This window comes from Neovison vison, chromosome 12 (assembly GCF_020171115.1).
Source record: "Neovison vison isolate M4711 chromosome 12, ASM_NN_V1, whole genome shotgun sequence".
In the NCBI taxonomy this organism is placed as follows: Eukaryota; Metazoa; Chordata; class Mammalia; order Carnivora; family Mustelidae; genus Neogale; species Neogale vison.
In genome coordinates, this window is record NC_058102.1 from 25,364,720 (window position 1) to 25,390,881 (window position 26,162).

At 40.2% G+C, this 26,162-nt stretch overlaps 1 protein-coding gene across 1 annotated transcript in view; it reads left to right on the forward strand.

The window, feature by feature from the left end:
- The first annotated feature begins 16,788 nt into the window (after window positions 1–16,788).
- The window catches only part of LOC122891582 (uncharacterized protein C3orf20-like), a 28,762-nt gene continuing 19,388 nt past the window's right edge, over window positions 16,789–26,162 (forward strand). Inside the window, exons 1-2 of the mRNA XM_044227351.1 lie at window positions 16,789–16,836; window positions 22,426–22,542. Of these exons, the coding sequence (XP_044083286.1) occupies window positions 16,822–16,836; window positions 22,426–22,542 (132 nt within the window). The 5' untranslated portion in view covers window positions 16,789–16,821. The remainder of the gene's footprint in view (window positions 16,837–22,425; window positions 22,543–26,162) is intronic.

Consider the following 26,162-nt stretch of genomic DNA (forward strand, 5'->3'; position numbering starts at 1 on the left):
ATTTAAATTATCATATAATTATATGATTAATTATATAATTATATAATTATAATTAAATCATAAATTATATGATCTACCCCTCTCTCTCTTTACTCTTCTTCTGGGTTCCCAATTATTCTAATATTGTTTTGCTTTATGGTATCACTTATCTCTTAAATTCTCCCCTCATGATCTAGTAGTTGTTTATTTCTCTTTTTCTCAGATTCTTTAGTCTCCATCATTTTGTCTTCTGGATCTCTAATTCTCTCTTCTGCCTCATTTATCCTAGAAGTTAAAGCCTCCATTTTTTTTTTAAAGATTTTATTTTATTTATTTGAGAGAGAGAGGCAGTGAGAGAGAGAATGAGCGAGGAGAAGGTCAGAGAGCGAAGCAGACTCCCCATGGAGCTGGGAGCCTGATGTGGGACTCGATCCCAGGACTCCAGGATCACGCCCTGAGCCGGAGGCAGTCGTCCAACCAACTGCGCCACCCAGGCGTCCCTAAAGCCTCCATTTTTTATTGCATCTCATTAATAGCCTTTTTAATTTTGACTTCATTAGATTTTAGTTATTTTATTTCTCCAGAAAGGGATTCTCTAGTGTCTCCTCTGCTTTTTTCCAAGCCCAGCTAATATCTTTATAATTGTTTTTCTAAACTCTAGTTCCAACATCTTACTTACATCCGTACTGACTAGGTCCCTGACAGTCAATATTGCCTCTTGTTCTCTTTTTTGAAGTGAGTTTTTCCATCTTGTCATTCTGTCCAGAGAAGAATAGATGAATGAGAATAAAACACTAAAAGGGCACCAATGATTCCAGAGAAATATACACTAAGCAAATCAAAAGAGACCCCCCCAAAAAAAATTAAAAAGAGAGAGAGAGAATATAATCAGATAGGTGAACAGAACAGAGCAATACACTGGATCCTGTGTGTATTTTGGTCTGTTTGTTAGAAAACTAGATCCCAAAATTGTAAAGAAAGAAAAACTTATATAAGTACAAAAACAAAATTAAATACAATGAAAGGATAGAATGTAACTGTAAAAATGAAAATTAAAAGACAAAAGAAATATAAACTGACAGGTGAAGAGAACAGAGCCATACAGGTGTATTTTGGTCTGTTAGAAGACACTGCATCCCAAAATCATAATGAAAGAAAAAGTTATATATAGTTATATACATACAAAAATAAATATAATGAAAGGATAGCATGTAACTGTAAAAAGGAAAATTTAAAAAGATTTTAAAAAAGAGATAAAATAAGAAATTGGTTGAAGAAGGAAAGAGAAAAAAATTAAAACTGGAAGACTAATCATTGGGCAGAAACCATGTATTCTAGATCTGTTTTTCTCTAGCGCTAGGGTTCTACAGTTCTCTGTGATGGGTATATTGTTCTTAGCTGGATGTTCTTGCTGATCTTCTGAGAGAGGGTCCTGTTATATTAATGCTCAAGTGTTTTGCCTGGGGCAGAATTGTACCACCCTTGCCAGGGATAGCCAAATAAGTAGCTCTGTGTGGCTTTTGTTGCCTGAAGGCTTTCCTTGCAGCTTTAGAGGATGAGAATGAAAATGGTGGCCTCCCAATCTCCAGCCACAGAGCAGAAAGCTCAAGACCCTATTCCTCAGTGCACCCTCAGGGAAAAGCAGTTCATCACTCCTGTCTCCCTGGTCTCTGTGCCACTCCCACCGGGGGAGGAAGGGGTCTCCCTACAGTTACACCACTCTCTGAGCCCCTGTTCTATGACCAGTAACCTGACCAAGCCAGGGTTTGTGGTATATGGCAACTCTGAGCTGAGAACCCAATCCTGGGCTTGCTGATTGCAGCCAGCTTCCTCGCTCCAATGCCTGGGAATGCTGCCCCACTCAGGCACCCGCAGTCTTCCTGTGATCCCAGGGATCCCGAGACCACACTGTCCCACCTAGGATTCTGTCCCACTGTGCCACCTGAGCACCTTTCAGGTAGAGATACCCCTCACCAGTGAGCAGACATCTAAAAGTTCTGATTTTATGCTCCACTACTATGTCATTTTCTGATGCCAGCTTATGGAGGTTCCCTCTCCTACAGTTTATCTTCCAATATAGCACCTCAGATTCACTTCTCCATACCTCCTACCTTACAGAAAGTGGTCACTTTTCTTCTATTTATACAATTGCATCTATTCTCTTAGATCTCCAGTTGAGTTCACAGGTGTTCAGAATGATTTGATAACTATCTAGCTGAATTCCTTGGACCAGACAATACTGAGGTCTCCTACTCCTCTGCCATCTTGGACTATCTAGGACTCCCAGTCACAGCTTTCATACACTGCTGGAAGAAATCTAAAATGGTACAACCAATATGGAAAATTTTAGCACTTTATAAAATTAAACTTATACCTACCATGTGACCCAGCAATTCCATTCCTAGGTATTTATTTACTCAAGAAGAGTCACCTATTTTCACACAAAGACTTCTACATGAATGTTCATAGCATCTTTATTCATAATTTTAAAAAACTGGAAACCATCCAAACATGCATCAGCTGGTTACTGGTACATATATACAATGGAAAATCACTAATAGAAAGGAATGAGCCACTGCTACACAAAAACAGATGAGTCTTAAAATCATGCTGAGCAAAAGAAGCCAAACATGAAAGAGCACCCACTATATTATTCCAGTTATGTGAAACTCAAAGATCTTTTGGAGTCCAGGGGGGGTTGCTTGCAAAGGGGAAGGAGAGAAATTTGGAAGATGTTGGAATTGCTCTGGATTTTGATTGTGGTATTCACAGGGGTATACATTTGTCAAAACTCATCAAAAACATACTTAATGAGTACTGTTTATTACATGTAAATTATACCAAAAAGGTTGTTAAACCATAAAAAAAAGAAAGACTTCAAAAAAGAGGCAGGTTCAGCATTGGGTCAAGTAGAAGAAGAGATCTGTAGAAGAGCCACACTCTGAGCATCAAATGGATATGGCAAGGGACATGAATTTGAAAGGACTGTGATATGTTGCCAAATCATCTGATTATGAGCCCTTATTCTTTGAAGTGGTACAGAAAGGGAAAAGCAAGGGGCTTTTTCATGTTATTTTATTCTTTTTTTTTTTCACCCATTTGTTCTTCTGGCTCAGTCTGTTAATTATACAAACTCAAAGAAATAATTCCTATGGAGTATATATTCCTATAGGCGAGGCAGGATGGTTCAAAATTTTTAGGTTCATATATTACCTCTTTGGTAATACATATCTAGTCATTTGAAAAAAACACTTCTGCTTTTACATTTTCAAAAACTTCTCACAAATGTTGGTCATGCCTGTGAACTATCTAATTTCATCAATTCCATATAGAGTCTTTCCCTGTTAGCAAATTCTGGGTTTTAGCCACTCTTGGAGAATTTTGTCAATTTTATTCTATTAAAAGAAAACAGCTAGAGAAATTTGCTTTGGTTGTGATGAACCAATTCAGTAAACATGTGATGGGGAGAGACTTTCAAAAGCAGGGAACCAGTGCAGAGAGTTTTGGTATCTAAGAGATTTTTTTGAGTAAAAAAATGCATTCACTTTGGTTTTAATTGAAGTGACTGATTTAAAAACTCAGTTTGGGGGCACCTGGGTGACTCAGTGGGTTAAAGCCTCTGCCTTCGGCTCAGGTCATGATCCCAGGGTCCTGGGATCGAGCCCCACATCGGGCTCTCTGCTCAGCAGGGAGCCTGCTTCCTCCCCTCTCTCTGCCTGCCTCTCCGCCTGCTTGTGGTCTCTGCCTGTCAAATAAATAAATAAAATCTTAAAAAAAAATAAATAAAAACTCAGTTTGCATTGTTTTAAGGCCACCAAAATCTATTTTATCTATATATTCTACTAAGATAACAATTGTCTTTACCTTTCTTTGATTAATGTTTGATTAACTGAAATTTAACTGACTATATCTTCATAAACAATTAGACTCACATACAACTTAATGAATAATAATCTCATATTTTAAAGTGTATTTATATTTTTAATATATTTTGCTTCCCTTTAAGTACCTCAAATGTATATTTATAATCCTAAGCAAGATATTCTCAAGTTATTAATTTTTGTAAAGCAAATAAAAATAAATTGAGGGGAATCTCAAGTTCTCTTAAATATTCCAATTATTTTTTTGAACTTAGTTAAATTATCTTAAACCTTAAAACTTAATAATCACAAATTCTAAAATCAGTTGACTCAATTTAAATTGAAAGCCCAAGTGTAATCTCTCAGATTCTCTAAGTCCTCAAAATTTCTTTAATATTTCAAACACATAAGATTATCCCAATGATTCAAAATTCACTCATACACTTTGAAGTTTTAACATTGTCAGATTACTTTATCTCTCTATTTGAATTCTAAATTTTTCTAGGGATTATTTATTTGCCAGATTTTTGAGATTGAGATTCAGAACCCAAGATACATGTTTTTGGGTAGTTTTTATCAACATCTCAGATGGGTTCTCAATCCTTTTCATAGTCATTATAACAGAAGAGTCCAAATCTGAGTCCTTCTGATAGGGTTGATTTTTCCCAGATTCAAATTAAAATCTTAACTTTACATCTGATTTTTGTAGACCAAATTTCTTAAAATTCTTGATAATTCACTTCATTAATCTCTTCCTGGGTCGTTCAATTCTGTACTTTTCTTCAAATTCTTCCTGGGTTCTGTTCATCTCTCATATCTTCAACAGGCTCCATCATAGCATCCAACTGGATAATGAGTTAAGTATACAGTTATGTACAATTTTATATGTAAATATGAAAATGTCCATTGGATGCCTGGGTGGCTCATGACCTGCCTTCAGCTTAGGTCATGATCCCAGGGTCTTGTGATCAAGCCCCACATCAGGCTCCCTGCTCATTGGGAAGCCTGCTTCTCTTGCATGTGTTCCCTCTCTCACTGTCCCTCTCTCTCTCTGTAAAATAAATAAATTTTTTTAAATCTTAAAAAAAATTGTCCATATAATTATGTCTACTTAATGATTGTATGTAAAACTGAATTATCAGTTTTAGTCACATTTGGTCACATAAACTCATCCAAACTTGAGTAACCACTCTTTATGCCCAATATTATGAGAAGATCACACATACTGCTCACTGTAACTATATATTTTATTTATTTTTCTTTTAATATCTTTATTTTATTTTTTCAGTGTTCCAAGATTCATTGTTTATGCAATACACCCAATGCTCCATGCAATATGTGCTCTCCTTAATACCCACTGCCTGTATTCATGATGTACTTCTCTTAGAAACTTTCCTCTGCTAAGTAGAAAATCAACATTATGAACGTTAAATTTCCTACTTAATCTTTTCCAACAGTCTGTGCTTATATCTAAATGGCCCTTCTGCTATGTTTTAATTATTTTGATTTTGTTTTAATATAGTTGATGTACAATGTTACATTGTTTTGGGGGTACATCATGGTTCAACTTCTCTATACCTTATGCTATGTTCACCACAAGTGTAGCTACCATCTGTTACCATCCAACACTATGACAATATCATTGTCTATATTTCTTATTCTGTGACTTTTTCCCCCATGACTTATTTATTCCATAACTGGAAGCCTATATCTCCCATTTCTCTTTGCTGATTTTACCCCATTCCCCATGCCCATCTCTCTGGCAACCATAATTTTTTTCTCTGTATCTATAGGTTTGATTACACTTTTTGTTTGTTTATTCATTTGTTTTGTTTTTATATTTCATATATAAGTGAAATAATATGATATTTGTCTTTCTCAGTCTGACTTATTTAACATAGTACCCTCTAGGTCTATTTATGTTGTTGCAGATGGTAAGATCTCATTCTTTTTTATGGCTTCCTAACATCTCATTATGAATATTATCATATCTTTCTTATCCATCCATCTAATGATGGATGTTTAGGTTGCATCCATATTTTGGCTATTGTAAATAATGCTGCAATAAACATAGGGTTGCATATATCTTTTTGAATTAGTGTTTTCATTTCTTTGGGCAAATACCCAGTAGAGAAATTTTGGGATCATATGGTATTTCTAATTTTATTTTATTTTTAAAGGTTTTACTTATTTGAGAGAGAGAGCATGAGTGAGAGAGCACAAGCAGGGGGAGCAACAGGCAGAGACAGAGGGAGAAGGAGTCTCCCCACTGAGCAGGAAGCCCGATACAGGGCTCTATCCCAGACCTGGGATCATGAGCTGAGCCAAAGGCAGATACTTAACCATCTGAGCCACCCAGGTGCCCCAGTATTTCTAATTTTTTTTAAAATTTTATTTATTTATTTGACAGACAGAGATCACAAGTAGGCAGAGAGGCAGGCAGAGAGAGAGGAGGAAGCAGGCTCCCCGCTGAGCAGAGAGCCCAATGTGGGGCTCGATCCCAGGACCCTGAGATCATGACCTGAGCCGAAGGCAGAGGCTTAAACCACTGAGCCACCCAGGGGCCCCTCTAATTTTAATTATAATGATTTACCCACCTAGTTTTTCCATACTGTGAGCTCCTTGAGGATAGAGAGCCATGGCTTTTTCTTCCCCATTTTTTGTTGTAAAATATACATCACACAAATTTTACCATTTTAACCATTTTTAAATGCATAATCCATGGCATTAAGTATATTCACAAGGGAACATGACTGTTATACATAACCGTAGTCTTGGTTTCTGGCACAGTACCTGGCCCATAAATATAACTTATAAATATTTGTTGATTGAAAGAATAAGCAAATAAACAAATGAATGAATTGATGTTTTAAAACCGTATAGTAAGTAATCTATATGAATTATAATATTTATATATAATTTCCTGTTTTGAAGCCTTCAAGTTTAACAGACACAATGAAAATAGCTACATTTGATCCTGTAATGGACATAAGCCCTTTCTCTGACATCCCAACAGTTATTAAATTAAGAAGACTACAGAAGAAGGTCAAGAACATCCTATTTCAGTGGCTGGATTACTACAGATTTACATTGGGTCAGTTATGGAATCCATTGTATTGCTCCACATAACCTGTTCCCATCATTCAGACTTCCAGAAGATCAACATTTGAATGCCTCTTCCTTCTAAGGTTCCCAAGGTCGTGAGTTTGTAAACTGTAAATCAGTATACATAGAGAGTCTTATCATGGATCCAGGTGATGAGCCGTAGCAAAAAAATCAAAGGAGATGACCTTAATTTCATTTCCTTTCCCTCTTTGGAGAAGATAATCCATTTGATTAATTGTGTTTTCATAAGGAAAGGTGCTTTCATGTTCATATTTTGGATCAGGAAATACTCTTTTTTTTAAAAAAAAATATTTTTATTTATTTACTTATTTGACAGAGAGAGAGAGAGAGAGATCACAAGTAGGCAGAGAGGCAGACAGAGAGAGAAAGAGAGGGAAGCCGGCCCCCTGCTGAGAAGAGAGCCCGATGTGGGACTCAATTCCAGGACCCTGGGATCATGACCTGAGCTGAGAGGCTTAACCCATTGAGTCACCCAGGCACCCAGAAAATACTCTTATCCCTCATTATTCACTGTAATTAGGTTCTATAAGGTCTCAACAAACACTGAATTAGCCAATATTGAACCACTGCTCCTAGGAGAAATACAGGGTGAGGCTCTTGTGCCCTTCTGGTCATAGCATTTTTGTCACCCTGTCAATACATAACCATATTTTATGTGTTTCTGTCTGCAGATACCTTATTTAATATATATTGTTGAAACATTAACAGTGAATTCATGGCCAATAGCGCTGTAACTCATGACTGAACAAAGCTTATTCAACTCCTTGTTTTCTCTATAAGAACCATCACAGCCATCTTGCACTTTGAATGCTAGACAGCACTTCAGTACTATACTTGAAGTCTATTTTGAACAGCAAAATCACCAACCAAAGGCACAAAAAAATGTAAAAGACTTTGGCACTGAAGAGGCCATAGAAAGGATACTTGCTTATAATATGAGATTGGAAGCAAGAAGGCAGAGCATCACCTTGTTCAACCACAACTGGGAAAATGCAAGATGAAACTTAAGTTTTTCGTAGCTCTGCACATCTACAAGTGACCATGAAAGTGCTGCAGATACTGATTTAGGGTTACAAATAAACTGTAGCTAATAGGCAAATTCACAAGTACAGAATCTGCAAATAAGGAGGATTGACTGTAAGCTAAACCCCAAAGAAAAAGCTTCTGAGGAAGCTTTTTTATTATTTATTTATTTATTATTTATTACTTTGAGGAAGTAACTTGCTACTCATGATGGCATACAGTAAAGTATTGCAAAAGATTTGCCACAAATGTTTTACACAGGAACTAAGAAATGGAAATCCTTATCCCTCAGGACAGTGGCTGGGTGGGGGTGATTGAGCCCCTGGGATAGTTGATTCTACCATCAGTTGACAGGTTCAATCTGGGATGGTTGATTCTAGTAAGTTTACCACAACGTGCAATACCAACACATCATATTTTCTTTTGTTTATATCAGATTTTCTATGATAAGTATCTATATGTATAAGGGTTGACAGTTTACAGTTTTCTAGATGATTAAAAAGAAAAGGCTAGGAAGCATTGGTCTATTGCATGGTCAAAACACAGCCTTCAGAATTAAACAGACCTGTTCAAATCCTAGTTCTGCCTCTTTCTAGCTGGTGATATCATTAAAATAACAGTACTCACCTAAGGAGAGTACTTACTTCAGTTGGATAAGGCATTTAAAGATATCTGGCAAAGATAAGCACAGACAATAAAACTTCCATGGATTAGATTTGTTGATAACCTAGACATTTTCTATATTACACAGATGCTGTGTATGCCCTGGGCAACCAGGAAGTGCATTTAAAATAAGAGTACCAACAGAAGGCACTTCTGTAAGTGGGTGAAGGAGTGTTCAGATTATTGCAACCAACGTAACCCAGACAGCTTAGCCTACTGGCACCTTGGTCCACTAAAGGTTTTCAGTGATGTATATTCTGTTTATATTTCAGGAATAGACTCCATGCACATTGGCAAAATGCCCAAGCTTCCAGAAAAAGGGATCAGGAAACAAAAAGTCTCATCAGCAAGATTTCCTCTGAAACAAAGTGCAGAGGAAAAAGATGAGAGTAAGGAGTACCTTCGATACCGGAATACCTTCCTAAAACTGAAAGGTGTCTTTAAGCCTGTGCCTCTCTTTCGCACCCAGAAGACCCCAGGCAGCAATCCGTCCTTCAGGTACCAGCCTCATTTGTCTTAATAATTCATAGTACAGTTTATATCTGAAAGAGCTTCAGATGGATGTCTCATTCAGTCCACCCACAAATGCCAAGCAAGACCTGTTACGTTGCTTCACACAGGAGTGCTTTCTAAGCAGGGTGGGTTAAGGTGTCACCACTTATGTGCTATTAAAGAAATACTTTTCCTAAAAGTGGGACAAATTTATATGCCTAGATTCAAGCATCTGAGTTCTCTCCACCCTGCTTCCCAAGAGGAATTCAAATCAATCAGGAATCAAGACTCAGTTTGTTTTCATCTCTTTGGGGAGCACATATTTGAAACCTGACCATATATTTGGGCTGAAAACTCCTGACTCTGTGTTTGGTGATGGTAAATGAGGGCCAGGAGTTGTTGCTTCCCTTGCCTTCTTGCACAGTTCTTCTGAGAGAAATGTGCCCTTGTTTTCTTCATCAGCATAAAAAGCCAGGTTCTCTATGCATTTGTATCTCTGAGTCTTGCTACCAAACAGGGATGCTTCCCACCTCGGTTGTCACCTCCCTCCAGGTCCAGGTGGCAGGGGGGAGACGAGGGGTGTCGGATGTGGGGGTAGGTTGTCTCTACACTGGAATTCACCCTGAGTAGCAGTGTGAAAATCCCTAGGATTTCCAGTCCTAGTACTGCTTCAGTAACATTGAAAACAATAAATTTAAAATGGCAAATGCCATGAGGTAAATGTTTCTTGTATTTAAAGCATAGACAGAGCCACCTGGGTGGCTCAGTCGGTTAAATGTCTGCCTTCGGCTCAGGTCATGGTCCTGGGGTCCAGCCTCATAATGGGCTCCCTGCTCAGTGGGAAGTCTGCTTCTCCCTCTCTCTCTCCCCCTCCCCCTGCTCATGCTTTCTCTTGCTCTCTCTCTCAAATAAATAAACAAAATCTTAAAAAAACAATGAACAAAGCATTGGCAGCAGACTTCATAAATGCCACTAAACAAGCAGTCCTACCTGACACCTGCACATGGGAATTCATTCAACCAAAAACTGTCATCTGCCGCCTTCCAGGCATGTGGCAGTCAACAACACAAAGACTTGGTCCCTGTCCTCCAAAGACTTCAAAGTATTAATGAATACCATTAATCAACGGAAACTAAGGAAATAAGTGCTATCAGAGCAGAAGAGATAGAAGGCTGAAGAAATTTTGTGGAGAGAGAGTTTTTTTTTTTTTTTTTAGAAAGGAGTTTTTTTCCCCCAGGAGCCTTTGAATAAGGTTTGTAGTGATTAGGAGAATTGGGATATGCAAGTAGGGAGAGCTGGTACTCCAGGGGGAGATGTATAATAAGGACGGTGATGGTACTAATAATGTCAGGGATGGCTAACCTTTACTGAATACTCACTAGACACTAGGTACCATGCAAAACACTGTACCTACAGGATTTAATTGAATTTTCATGACACACCTAAGGGGTGCAATTATAATTAAGCCCATGCTGCCCTCGTCACCCTGCAAAGACACAGCTGGTGAGCAGAGCAGGGATTTGAGTAAAGGCATATAGATAGGTCAGTGTAGGCAAGTTGGAGGAATGTTGAGCAGTTTGGTTTTCCTGTTGCTTAGGGTATGGAAGATAGGATAACCAGGATTGAGGCCAGATCATGGAGGGCCTTGACTCCAGGCCAGAAATGGGTACAAGTAGCAAAATTAACCAAATCCTTTAAAATCCACAGTGATGCAGCAAACAGACACTGTGTGAGTCAGGCCTAAGATGTTTATTCAGGCTTTTAAATTTCCTGTGAAAAGTCAAAACCCAGTCACTTCACATTTAAATGTAGAATTACTTTTATGACTCAGTTATGTGTTGCAATGATATCTGAAGAGATTAATATTAATTCAATAAGGGCTCCATTTATTTCTATAAAAACTTAATGGAAACTTTTAAGTCTGCAATTGGACTCTAAATCTTGAAATAAGCATAATAAGGGCTCCATTTATTTCTGTAAAAACTTAATGGAAACTTTTAAATCTGTAATTGGACTCTAAATCTTGAAATAAGCATAAAGGCTTAAGCACCATGAATGAGAAAATCCATCTTCCGTGCATCACTTCTCTATATGGGTTTCATGCTCTAGTTCAATTTCCAGACAAATCCTATGCATGGAAGACAGGCTGACACCAGGCAGAGGGAAAACAGCGTAACACCCTGATAACACGCTAGCAGAGAATATTAGCTATGAGACTTCAGCAATTGCATACCTCTCTAAGCCTGTTTCTTTATCCATAGAATAGGGATAATAAACCTACTTCACAGGACTGTGAAAGAATTAAATAGGATGAAGCATGTTAAGTTTTTAGCACTGTCTACCATCCCATAATGTCCCAATGTAAGACAGTTAATATAAACCAGCCTGTTAGTGAGAAAATATACTATTTTATTGTGTGCTTAAGAAATTCAGATTGAGGGGCGCCTGGGCAGATTCAGTGGGTTAAGCCGCTGCCTTCGGCTCAGGTCATGATCTCAGGGTCCTGGGATGGAGTCCCGCATCGGGCTCTCTGCTCAGCGGGGAGCCTGCTTCTCTCTCTCTCTCTGCCTGCCTCTCCGCCTACTTGTGATCTCTCTCTGTCAAATAAATAAATAAATGAAATCTTTAAAAAAAAAAAAAAAGAAATTCAGATTGACTTTCTATACCTGTCAATATTTTGGGAGTCTTTGAATTCTTTTTTTTTTTAAGATTTTATTTATTTATTTGATATAGACAGCAAGAGAGGAAATTCAAGCAGGGGGAGTGGGAGAGGGAGAAGCAGGCTTCCTGCTGAGCAGGGAGCCCAATGTGGGGCTCGATTCCAGGACCCCAGGATCATGACCCGAGTTGAAGGCAGATGCTTAAAAACTGAGCCACCCAGGCACCCCTGATTTTTTCTCAATTATTTTTTCCACCATTATTCATCCTGAGAATTCTAAACATCCCTGTTTATAAGTGCTTTTTAGATTTGTTCTATTATTTTAATTCTGTCTAGATTAAATCCATCTTCTGACTATTGATTTTATAGGTTATCTTTGTTAGAATTAACTTTCTTTGATATGTTTTCAGATTTTTGACTCTAGGCTCATCTTTCTGTGGTGTATGTGCATGTCTGTATATTGAGTATACTTTGCATGAGTGCGTTGTGTGTGTGTGTGTGTCTGTCTGTCTGTCTGTCTGTTTGCCCCTCCTGCCTGGTGAGTTTTCAGTTGCCCTTACCCAGAACCCCAAGGCTTCACTGTCAAAATCAGGTCCAGTTATGGTGGGGTGGCATCCTGCCTCATGAATATTAGGAATATTGTAGACCAAGTCTCCAGGCCAGCAAGCAGCTTGGTTTAGTCCTGGTTGACAGGTACACTAGCTGATCCATTGGAATTACTCAGGGATGCTCAGAATGCCTCTTCAGAGGCCCTGTTGTTGGTGTGCTTCATATTTACCTGTGAGAGGCTTCGTAGACAAAGGTGGGGATGAAGAGTAAGTGGTCATGGGAAAACAAGAAGGTGTTACGGGGGCTGTGACCTCTAGTAGCCTATTCTTTACAGGATGGAGATCAGAACCTTCATTCCAAACATTCCTGATTTATTTGATGGTAATTGCATCCTGCTCTCAGAGCTCTCTGCTACTGTGCAGCCACTGGCAAAGGTGGTATTCTTAGGTCTCTGGTCCCCTTATCACTCATATTGTGTACCAAATCATGTATGCTAAAAGTTGTGGGTTTTTTTTAAAATCATGTGTTCTTTGGGATATAAGGTAACTAACTCTAGAAATAACATTAATATATTTGAAGAGGAAAAACAAAGTGGGAGGATTTGTCCTGTCAGATTTTAAGACCTTTGGGGGGGTGGGGCGTGCCTGGGTGGCTCAGTAGGTTAAGCCTCCTTTGGCTCAGGTCATGATCTAAGGGTCCTGGATCAAGCACCACGTCGGGCTCTCTGCTCAGCGGGGAGCCTTCTTCCCCGCCTCCCACCTGCCTCTCTGCCTTACTTGTGATCTCTCTCTGTCAAATAAATAAATAAAATCTTTGGGGAAAAAAAAAGACTTTTTAGGAAGTAATAGTAACTAAGGTAGTGTGATATTGGCACCAGGCTATTTAGATCAATCGAACAGAAGAGAGAGCCCCAGTCAGACCCAGACAATATGGAAATTTGATATAAAACAGAAATAGCAATACAAACCAGTTAGGAAAGAATGGATTATTCAGTCAGTGGTGTTAGGACAACTGGTAGATAATAATATAGATATAACTGGTAGATAATAATCTACCTACCTATCTATCCTCCTTCTAAGTAGGAAGATTCCTACTTCCCATCATAAACTGCAGGTAGACTAAAGATCTAAATATAAAAAGCCAAATAATAAAATATTTAGAAGAAAAATAAGGAGAATATTTTCATCGCTTTGTGGTAGAAAATAAATTCTTAAACAAAACACATACCAAAAAACAGAAACATAAGGGAGAGCATTGATTAAGTTTAACTACATTAAAATAAAAGCCCTATATACAAAAGAAGGAAAGCACAGAAATTTCATTGCAGCAGTTTGCAATAGTTAAAAACAGTTGGTTGAGCATCTGACTTGTGATTTCAGCTCAGATCATGGTCTCATAGGTTGTGGGATTGAGCCCTGAATTGGTGGGGGGAGGGGGGTCTGCACTCAGCAGGGAGTCTGCTGGGGATTCTTTCTCTTTCCTTCTCCCTTTGCCACTCCCCACTCATTCCTCACTCCTTTCTTTCTCTCTAAAGTAAATAATCTTAAAAAAAAAAAAAGAAAGAAAGAAGGAAAGAAAGAAAGAAAGAAAGAAAGAAAGAAAGGAAAGAAACTACCCATATTTCCATAACCAAAAGGATGTATGAATTTTTTTATTGTGGACATCTGTCATTTGTTTTGACCATCCAGCATCTGAACCTACTTTATGCCTAGGGACTCCCTGCTTGCCAAGGCAGAGTCTACTTTCAGTATAGATGACAAAAACGCCAGATTTGTTGCTTTCTCGGTCCCCTCTGAAACTGGGGCCCAGGCACATGACCCAGGTACGGCTAGTACGATAAGCCTGCCCCATATTTTCATGCAGCCATAAGGGCTGCCCAACCCTCTAGGCAGGGAGGGATGTCATGGACACAGGACCCCCCAGAGGCTGTGGTGGCAGTGGTTCTCACCACCATGTTCTGGGTCAGCAGGACCATCAGCTATGGCTGGGGTGCCCCTAGTGGGCAAGTTTTACAGCACAATTTGGGACATTTCCCGTGGGTCAGTGGACCCTGCAAGCCTGATTCTTCCACCTTTCCAAAGATTTTCTGATTTTTTTAATACATTCCTTTGTTTTTGTTTGTTTGCTTAAATTAGCCAGTTTGTTTCTGTTGCTGTCAGCTGAAAACCTTAACCCTGATAGATTATGGATTATGACATATTGTGTAACATACATGAGAATGCATACATCAAAATCAGGGCAAAAACTGGGTGAAATCAGGAGAAGTCCTTGGGGCTGTAAGTTGCATCTGAAATTATAAAAATGAAAAAAAATATATATAGCAAGTGTAGTAAAATACTAAGATTTGATAAAGCAGAGTGGTATGTACAAAGCTTCACTTTCTTGTATGTAAACTAGCACATGAACACACTGATACACACATGTATAGACTTTTATTATTACGAATACAGAACTATTAAGAATATGAAGGTTTCAGAGCAACAGTATTCTATTGAAATTATTTGCCTCTCTTTCCAAAAAAGAAGATCCATTTCTGAGTAGGTCTATATTCAAATTCACTTATACACATTATGACAAGAAAGGGGAAAAAATATTTTGAAAATAGATCTAGTAGGGCATGAAGGTGAGAACTAAAATAACATTATACTTACAAGTGTGGGTTTTCTTATCACAAGGAAATATATAATCATCTTTTCTCAAAAATGTGCTTCTAACAAGGGGAGGCATCAAGACTTTTCGAAAAGCACAACTTCAACAAACATCACTGGGCATTTATCCCATTTACTAAGTTCCTTGGGTTCAGCATAAAGTAAATGAAGCCAATACTGAATATTCTAATGACAATTTTTAAAAAATGCTCTTCTAGTTACCCAGGAATGCCAGGTTTAGGGTTTTTTTTTAAGATTTTATTTATTTATTTATTTGTCAGAGATAGAGAGAGAATAAGCACAAGCAGGCAGAGGCAGAGAGCAGAGAGAGAAGCAGGTTCCCCGCCGAGCAAGGAGCCAGATGCGGGACTCAGTCCCAGGATCCTGGGATCATGACCTGAGCTGAAGGCAGTGGCTCAACCAACTGAGCCACCCAGGCGTCCCCAGGAATGCCAGTTTTAAATAACTTAATTAAAATATTTTATTTAACAAATTTCAGTATCACATAAAAATTCTTTAGGCATAATTAAAACTCGCAATATTTGGTTTTATAAGCCTCATAACCTCCCAAGAAGTTTTGTGGAAACATAAACTTATCCCAGGGGCATTACAGATGTTAATACCGAGGTATAGAGAAATCAGAAGATTTATAGTCATATTGAGAGTTAGTGGACAGAAGACAGATTCAAATTTAGCTTTCTGATTTGCATTCTTGCTATTGGATTACATGGTTTATCTGGTCTATTAATAGGCACCAATCAGCTCAAAAGTATGCTGTAGGTGTTTCATCTCCAGTCAGTGGGCCATTGTAATAGAACAAAAAAAATACATGTGTGTTCAAGTTCCAGCTTTGTCAGTTACTACTTGGGTGCTTTAGTCAAAGTATTGAATTTTCTGAGCGTTAGTTTTCACCATTTATGAGACTGGAATAAAGTGAGTATCTTACAGACCAACCTTGATGCATTCTTCTTGCATTTGTCAAACTGCAATTAAGACTCTAAGTCTCACTCTTACTGGTCAATTACTTGCAATCATTTAGATTAATTAAGTCCTCTGAACATAAGGCTTATATTTGTTTCAGAGCCACAGGTGCTTATGTAACTGAAAAGGTTTACATTCAATTCTTTCAGTGTATTGAAAAGTGTTTTAGCACATTGGCACATAAAGTTCTCCCATCCAAGTACTAACCAGGCACATAAAGTTCTATCCAGAATTACACTTAAATGCTTTACCAAAGTAGCCACTTTGGTTTCTTCTAAAGTGATATTCTTTCTGCCCTCTCAATTCTTTTTTCTTTTTCTTTGTTTTAGATTTATTTATTTGAGAGAGAGAGCAGGAGCACAAGCAGAGAGAGGGGCAGGGAGAGGGAGACAAGCAGATTCCGGGCTGACCACAGAGCCCAACATGGGACTGAATACCCAGAACCCCAAGATCCTGACCTGAGCTGAAATCAAGGGTCGTTGCTTAACTGACTGAGCCACCCAGGTGCCTCTGTCCTTTCACTTCTTTGAACATGATTTCTTACCATTACATTTCTAGGCTTCCTCCTCTTCCCATTAAGAACAAGGATGCATGGTTTGATCCTCGGCTGCTCTGTCCTGTGGTCCTCAGGAGGACATTGTGTGGGCAGGAAGGGGGCACATGCCAGTGTAGCACTTACAGCGTCCCAGAAGTGACAGACCTGGAGTATGATCACCTTATAAGCCACCAGCTGTCCTCCACGGATCAGCTCATTGTAGTCCACGTGTTCTCAGCTAGCAACGTGGACAAGACTACAAAAGAAATGGCCAAAGTGTATAGGAAACTGAACAGATGTAAAAGCATGCCTTGCTTTCAGGTGAGTGTCATGTGTATTAAGACATATTGTGACTGTTTACTTGCTGTTACATCTTAAGACATGTCCTCAGCCACACAAAGGCCATGGAGGAATTTCTCCCCCACTTTTTCAATTGAGGTATGACCTTCATATAATAGAGGTCACACATCTTAAGGACATATAGCTTAATTAATGTTTATATATGTGTACACCTATATAATGACCACCCAGATCAAGACACAGAGTACTCCCAGGCCCAAAAAAGCTCCCTTTTGCCCTTTTCAGTCAGTAACCCACCTACCTCCTGCCCCTGGGAACCACTTTTCTGACTTCCATCACCATAAATCAGTTTTGTCTGTTTTAGATCTTCATATCCATGGAATCACAGTGTACACATTTTGAAACACATAGTATGTTGTTGTGCTTCTTTTGCCAGAGACTCGGAAGGTCAATACCAGGCATGTCAGCATCCTCGCATCTTGCCCCCGTGATGGACACTACTAACCCAGCATCCTTTTCAGCCGAGCCTAGACTGGGCCCTAAACTCCTTTCCCTGACTGCACTGCAAGCAGTCTCTACCAGCTGACCCGAGTAGTAACTCGTGAAGCCTTTTCCCCACGAGAGCCTTTATTGTCAACACATTTAATGAGTATCCTCTAAGCCTAGTTGATTCTATCACTGTGACATTTTTTTCACATTTGAGCCTTTTTTCCATTTCCACTGTGTCTACCTATTTCAGGCTTTCGTCACCTCCTATCTGATTCTCTCCAGTGGCCTCTCTGATGAGTTTTCCTGCCTCATGGTGCCCTTGGTAATTGTTATATGTTGCTGGGTGTTCTTTTTAATATACGGACACAAGGGCATCATTCTCCTGCTGACAGTCTTCTAAGGACTTCCCTTCAGGCCAAATCCAATTTCTTTAGTATTACATTGAGGTCCCCCTCCTAGTGGGGCTCTTCCCACCCTGACTGCTCAGTTCCCTGTCCCAAACCCAGTGATAGTCCCAGGGGATATATTAAACAACCTTTGCAGAGACCAGATCTGAAGCTGGTGGGAGCTAAGGGCTTGGGCCACGTCGTCCTTTGCGGACATGCTGCCACTGAGTGGCCTTTTAAGATGTTGCCCTAAGTAGCCCTGAACTTCTTTTGAGGGATGTTACAATATATTTTCCAGCCTAGTGTCCCCTATTTGAAGCCCAAAATGAAAATTGTCTTTCTGAATGAGAAGCTTTACTTCCCATAAGAATCTGGTATGTTGGGGTACCTGGGTGGCTCAGTGGGTTAAAGCCTCTGCCTTCGGCTCAGGTCATGATCTCAGGGTCCTGGGATTGAGCCCCAAATCGGGCTCTCAGCTTAGCGGGGAGCCTGCTTCCCCCTTTCTCTCTGTCTGCCTCTCTGCCTACTTGTGATGTCTCTCTGTCAAATAAATAAAATATTTTTAAAAAATTAAAAAAAAAAAGAATCTGGTATGTTTCCCCTTCCCCAGTGATGAGATTTTTGGTGCCCAACTGGGTTTCTCTTTTCACTTTACCTGGAAGTACAGAGCAAAGTTTTAAACTGAATTATAAAAATAGAGTAAGAACTTGTGGGCCACTTATCTGAAATCCAGTTCTTCTTTTGGATCCAGAGCTTCTGTTTATACTGAAATTTTCCCATTGAAAAAAATTTTTTTTAATTTATAATTTTTTCTGATACTATTCTTTCTCTTTTCTTTTTCTTTCTTTCTTTTTTTTTAAATGCAGTGTTCCAAGATTCATTGTTTCTCTGCTACTATTCTTACCTCCTATAAACCACCTCCAGTCTTTTGCTAAAAAAGCAGAATATAAATAAATCTAAAATGTAAGTTTTGATGAAGGAAATATTATTTTATCCAGCAGAATTGATAGCAACCTTGTAGGAAAGTGACATGTCATTTTGTAACTTTGAATGGTGAAGAAAGAGAATACAGACTTAATTGGCTGGGTACCACAGGGTACCCTAGATTCTTTTTTAGATCATAAAAATGAAGGGAATGTTCCCATACCAGAAACCCTAAAGGGAATACAAATAAGAATGGGGAAGATCGTAAAACATGTTAACATTAACCTGAGAACTCCAGTCTTCATCAAAAGGGTGGCCTGGTCAGATGAGGGTCTTGGCTCCCACTTCCTTTTCTTTCATTCCACCTAACCAGGGAACTGGGAGGACTGTGTGATGCTGAAATTGTTAAGCTGCACTTGGAAGCTGGCCAGCAATAAGAATTCACGGGATACCCTGGTGGAAGCATCAAGGGTGTAGACAAAGCTCCTAGAAGGGTAGCCTGAGCCATAGGGGATATGGGATGGGTTCTGGGAACACAGGGAGCACTGGTTCTGGGAGTGGCACCCTCACCCTTCCAGCCTGCCCTGAAACCAGATTCCCCTGCCCAGAGTTGGAAGCTTCTTGATAGCAGGGCCCTGTCTTGCTCACCATTGCAGCCCTAGTGCCTGTCCTGGGCCAAATACATGGTTAACATCTACAATGTATTTGTCAAGTGAATAAATGAACCAATAAATGAATGAATGTTTCTTTAGTCTGAAGGCCAGATATGAGGGTATCTGGTCACTGCTAATTCTTTCTTGGTTTCATAGGAAGTGCCTCTGGGACCATGGCTTGTGAAAGGAACTAGGTCTCCCCTGAAGAGACAGACAAGCTGAGTGGATGAGAGAGTAGGACCATAGTCAAGAAGAGTTCAAGTCCTCAGGAGGACAATAATGTCCATTAAATCCCAAGGGCTCTGATATACTTGGTGCAGACAGTACCTGCCATACCCCCAACCTCATACCTGGCATCCAACAGACACTCAGTAAATGTTCACTGAACTGATCTGAGATGGCAAAGTCAGAATAAGATCAAGAGAGCCGATATTTATTGAGCACTTACTGTGTTGCAACCACTATTTACCTATCCACTATTTTGAGAATCACTATTAAATTCTCAATAGAGCCATAAATGGCTGGCTCTCTGCATTTGTGTCCACTGAGTGCAGGTCGATACCTGAGACAGGACAGATAGGTCACTTGTCCAAGTTTCCTCAGTCAGGTAGGGGTGGGGGTGAGAGTTACACCAGGGCCCATGCTCTTTAGCACCATGCTCTGCCATGTAGCCTTGTGGAGCAGGAAAAGCAGTGGCTAAGGGGGCCAAGAGTGGAATCAAATGAGATGAATGGATTGGGAGGAATGGCGCATATCCCGCATCTCAGAAGTATGAGCTTGGGCATGCGGAGGCAGAAGGCATGGCAGGGGCCTCATGTGTGTGCTCAGCAAGAATTGTGAGGGCCAGTACAGCTGATAAAAGGAGCCATGCCTGGCTGACCCCTTTCAACAATGAGGAACTAAGTAGATACAAGTAGTATCTACTTGAGGATGAAGCTTTTTTGATAGCACAATTCTGTAAATTTATTCATTCAGGTGATATACATTCACTGAGCTCCTACAATATGCTGGGAGTGGGATAGAAACTTGATAGAGAAAAATGAATTAGAGCCTGACTGTGTCCTCAAGGAAAAGACAATCCAGAGAACAGTCACAACAGGTGACATGGTGACATGAGTGCTGGGTCAGAAGTATCAACAGAACATTTAGGAAAGAAGTGGCTTGAAGGACTAGTAAGACTTGTAAGACTAGAAAGACTTAACTGAGTGAATATTTCCCACAAACTACGTTTTTGAAGGCATGTTGGAAAACTACACGTTGGAACACAAGAAGATAGCAAGTTGCAGGATGAACCTGGGAGGTGGGAAAGACATCAGTATTGGGGGGGTGCACTTTGAGGGAGTTAGCAGCTAATAAAGGTCGCAGAGATCTAACTCTGAGGTTCAGTAAGGAACCCCAACTCTCCTTGAAAAGGAAGAGGAGCCATTAAAGGGTTTTAAGCGGAGAAGTAACATGAAGAGATTTTGTATTTTAGAAGAATAATTTTGACAGAATGTTCCAGAAAAAATTGGAATGACAGAGAGACCTAATACCGCATTTACTCAGGTGAGAAATGGTCAGGCAGTGGCGGCCGTGGGAGTAGAAAAGGATGCTAAGTCTGAGTTGTAGTTAGAAGCAAGACTCTGTAAAATTTGATATGTTGGGTGAGGGAAGAATTTAAGATGCCTCCCAGCTTCTTGCTTGCACAGTTAGAAGAAGAACAGTACCATTTGTTGTGGTAGGAAATTCAGAAGGATGAAGATAAGAAATGTCTGTTACCTATTACCTATTACTACATAACAAACCACCCCCAAAACTTACAGTCCTAGTACAGCAACCGCATATTTGCTCATGACCTGCTCAGAACTAGCAGGAATGACCTGACACAGCATTGACTGGGCCAGTTAGAGTACAGCTGGAGGATTCAAGAAGAGCTTCATTCATATGGCTGGCAGGTAGATCTGCTGGTATTGGGAGCTCAGCAATGGCTATTGGCCAGGGACCTCTGTTCTCATGAGGGCCGCCTTTCTAAGAGTTATTCAGGTTTTCTCACACCATGATGTCCATGTTTTGAGAAGGAATGTTCCAAGAGGTGAAGATGGAACCTGGAGACCTCTTAAGGCCTGGTCTCAAAAGTTATACAGTATACTCTTGGTCATAGCCTATCACAGGGCCAGCCCAGATTCAAGGGGAGTGGAAGTAGACCTCCATCTCCTGATAGGTAGAGTGGCAAAAAATTTATAGACATCTTTAATCCACATAAGAATGTTCGAAGAGGGATGCCTGAATGGCTCAGTCACTAGAGCATGGATCTCTTGATCTAGAGTCATGAGTTTAAGCCCCACATGGGGCATAGATCTTACTTAACAAACACACACACACACACACAGAGAGAGAGAGAGAGAGAGAAAGATGAAAAATTCAGATTGGGCATGTTGAGTTGGAGGTACTAGAGTGTCATCAAAATGGACACATCAGGAAGTAGGCAATTCAACTCACAAGTCTGATACTCAGAGGAAAGCACTAGCTTTGGAAAACATTTGGTGCACAGAAATAGTAGCAAAAATTATGGATTACCCAAGGGGTATGTGAAGAGAGAGTGAAGAGCAGGAATCTATTTTAGATATTCAGATTTTATTTTTTTAAAAGATTTTGTGTATTTGACAGGCAGAGATTACAAGCAGGCAGAGAGGCAGGCAGAGAGAAGAGGGGGGAAGCAGGCTCCTGCAGGCTCGATCCCAGGACCCTGGGATCATGACCCAAGCCTAAGGCAGAGGCTCCAACCCACTGCGCCACCCAGGTGCCCCAGATATTTAGATTTTAGATATTTAGAGGTCAAGTAAAGGAAAAATTGTGCTTGACCAAGACTGGGATGGAAGACACAGAGAAATAGAAAGAAAACAGAAGGGTGGGACCACAGAGGCCCAGGAGAGAGTTCGAGAAGGAGGACTGTAGTAATTTCAAATCCCTCAAAGAGTTCAAGAAATAGAAGAAATATGAAAATGTCCACTGGCTTTGGCAATACAGAGGTCTTTGATGAGTTTAGGAAGAAGGCATTCCTAATGGAGTGATAGGAATAGAGTCTAGAATTGTTGGCTCAAAGACGCAAATACTGCTGAATGGAACAAAGGATTTGTTACCTGGGATTTAATGTCTTTACAACTTTTTTTTTTTTTTAGAGTTGTTCAGATCCATTTCGATTGCTCAAATACGACATCACCTCTGCATGTAAATTTACTGGGGGCAGTTGTCCACTTCTGGTTCAAAGGCACAATGTCATTCCGGGAATATTTTTGGTACGTGCTTTGAGATTTATGACTGTTTTAACTGACCTACTATGTTGTTATACGTCAATGATGTTGTGTATGATGCTTGTGTGACTTAGAGATTATTCATAAGAAAGAAAGGAGGGGGCGCCTGGGTGGCTCAGTGGGTTAAAGCCTCTGCCTTCGGCTCAGGTCATGATCCCAGGGTCCTTGGATCGAGCCCCAAATCGGGCTCTCTGCTCAGCAGGGAGCTTGCTTCCTCCTCTCTCTCTCTCTCTCTCAATGCCTGGTCTGCCTCTCTGCGTACTTGTGATCTCTGTCAAATTAAAAAAAAAAAAAAAAGGAAAGAAAGGAGAGAGTGAAGAAATAGATAAGCTCGAATCACAGCCTTCTGGGCTTCCCCCCAACTATAGGTCTTCTTAGAAGTGCAGGTGGTTATTCTTCTAAATGTTGGATTATCATTGCAATTGCTCTAATGCAATTAAACATTGAATACTCTCTTAACACTGAGGTGATCAAATCCTCTACCTCATGAGTTGATATGTGATTATAAATGCTAAACTTTAATTCTTGCCTTTAAGAAGCTTATAACCTAACGGAGGAGATAGGATACATAATATCCATATCTTAAGGCTGAACAGAGTAACTGCTGAGACTGAGACAGCCCAGTATGGTAGAAAAAGCAGGAACTTGGAAAATCAACAAACCTGAGTCCAGACCTTGGTTCTACTATTTGCCTTTTCTGTCCTGGGGCAAATTACTAAGCCTCTCTGAGCCTGTTTCCTCCCTTACAAAAAGGGGAAATGATAACCAACTCATAAAATTGTAAAAATTCAATGAGATAATGTGTATGAAGTGCTCATTTCAATTCCTGGTATATCGTGAGTACTTATTAAATGGTAATTCCCTTCCACCAATTTTTCAGTTCAACAAATGTGTATGGAATGCCTGTCCTGTGCCAAGCACAATATTGGTTCTGAGGATACAAATTTTTTAAAAAGCCTCAGTCCCTCCTGCCAAGGAACTCCTAGGTCAAGGGCAGGGCGGTGCAGACTGTGGCTTCCTGAGAGTCATGAGATGTGAGCTGAACCCTGAAGGGGTTTTCATACAGAGAGGTAAAAAGGAGAGGGAATTTCCAGGAAGAAGCAGTGTTACTAGTAAGGGTAAAAAGGAAAGGCTGAGAACACAAGAAATCTGGAGAGAGAGAGAGAGACAGAGAGTGAGCGAGCATGCATGTGGCAGGGGGGTGGGGAGCAGAGGGAGAGAGATTTTCAAGCAGGCTCTATGCCCGGCATGGAGCCTGATGCAGGGCTTGGTCTCACAACTCTGAGATCAAGACTTAAGCCAAAATCAAAAGAGTCCAGCGCTTAACTGACTTCGCCACTCAGGTTTGCCTGAAGACCCGGTTTTTGGTCCTGCACCTTCTGCTATAACCAGCGGTATATACTTGGGTTGAGCTCATCTGGAGGTGGAGGAGACTAGATTAGATCAGTGGCTCTCACCGCTGGCTCCTGCCTTAGCTGCATGAGTCTCACCTTGGTACAGTCAAATCAGAATTCCTGGGGAAGAGACTCAGCGTCAGCTTTTTCCATCAACTTTATTATGATACATTCTACATACAATACATCGCACTCACTTTACTGTACAGTTTCAGAAACTTTTTGACAAATGTGCATACTCTGCCTCCACAATCAAGACAGAAAACATTGCCACCACCCCAGAAAGTTTCCTTCAGTTCTTTCCTTCCATCTTCATCCCCAGACAATTGCTGATCTGCTTTCTGTTGCTATAGATTAGGTTTGCCTTTTATAGAATTCATCTAAAAGGATTCATATAATAAGCATGTCAGTGTTCCTTAAAAGGTTCCTTGGAGGGACCCCTGGGTGTCTCAGTCTGTCAAGTGTCCAACTCTTGGTTTTGGCTCAGGTGGTGAGCTCAGAGTCATGAGCTTAAGCCCTGCATTGGGATCCACACTTAGTGGAAAGTCTGCAAAAGTTTCTCTCTGCCCCTCTCTACTCTCGCTCACGCATGCCTTCTCTCTCTCTCTCTCTCTCAATTAAACTAAATAATTTTTAAAAATATACATACAAACATACATACATATATACATATTTCCCCAGATGATTTTAATGAAGAACAAAGGACTGGATGCTCTCTCAGGGTCTTTCTAGCTAAAAAAAATATCACGGTTTCATCTGTATGCCTGAGGTACTTTATAAGAATTGCATTTTAGGAGTAGTAAGAGTGACTGCCGTCATTGTAATAATTATGACAATGCCAACCCTAATGTTTATAGAGATTTTACAATACGTCCAGGCCCTGTGCTGTTGTTCATCTGTATTTTCCTACCTAAATCCCCACAGCAGGGATTAACCGCCGGGGCAGTAGGTGCCAGTATTATCCCTGATAACAGACATGGAAACTAAGTGACCTGTCCAAGGCAAGGAGCTAGCTAACAAGTGGTGCACTTAGGATTCAAACCCAGATTTCCCTCCAATAAACAGATTGCTTTTAATCAAGACGCTAGAAAAGCTCCCACCAGGTGAAGTTTCAGCTTCCAGGACTACAGAAGTGTAAAGTGATACCAGATGAATGCTTTCAGTTTGTTGATGCATTCCAGCCAGGGAGAAGAAACTTTAAAGGTACATTTAGCAAGAAAGGCTTAAGGCAAAGAACCTCTCACCTTAATATGAAAAGTAAGCCAGTTGGTTGAGAGTGTCAAATGGCAGATAAGACTAAAGAGACCGAGGGGCACCTGGGCAGCACAGTTAGTTAAGTGTCCAACTCTTTATTTCAGCTCAGGTTGTGGTCTTGGGATAGTGAGATGGATTCCTTCCTTGGGTTCCATGCTCAGTGGGGAGTCTGCTTGAGACTCTCTCTCCCTCTCCCTGTCCCTTTCTCCCTGCCCCCGCCAATTTTCTCTCTCTCAAATATATAATAATAATACAGACTAAAGAGACTTGGGGGAATGAGATGGGTCAGAGGCTGCATCCATGCATATCTTTTGACATAAATACAAAATAGAGATAGCAAGAATGGTTCGTCTACTGACATCATTCTAGTAAAGTGAATAACCTCATATCACCCGCCCAAAAAAATCTTTAGTTTTCAAAATACACATCCACTAGTCTCTTTAAACAATGAACAATAAGTCTTATTCTGTGGTAGGGAAATCTTCCCACATACTTGGCAGGTGATCATATACCTCCCTCCTTCTGCAAGCCTGGTTGATCCTGTGTCTTGGCAGACTTGCTTGGTTGGTTATAGTCTATGCTTCCTATAAATTTCCTAGTGGTTTAAAAAAAAAAAAGCATAGGCACAATGAAAATATATGTTTTCCTTATATTTGCACTCATCCCAAATCAAAGTCTTGTCAGCCGAGATCCTCCCAGCTCCCTGTAAAAGAATACATGCTCACTTAAAACAAACAGGTTCCTATTTAAATGCTGGCTTGCCAAGCCAAGCCAAGATCAAGGCTCAGCCTCAGCCCGCCTAGTGTCTGTCCACTGGGTGACAGTGTTGATCCATCTGATACAAATGTGCTTTGTCTCTGGGCCAGAAAACTCCGGGAAAGATTGCAACCAGATGGCTTTCTGAGGGCCTTGGGGAATGGCTCTGTCTTTCTTCTCCAAGTATGGCAGAATCCTTGT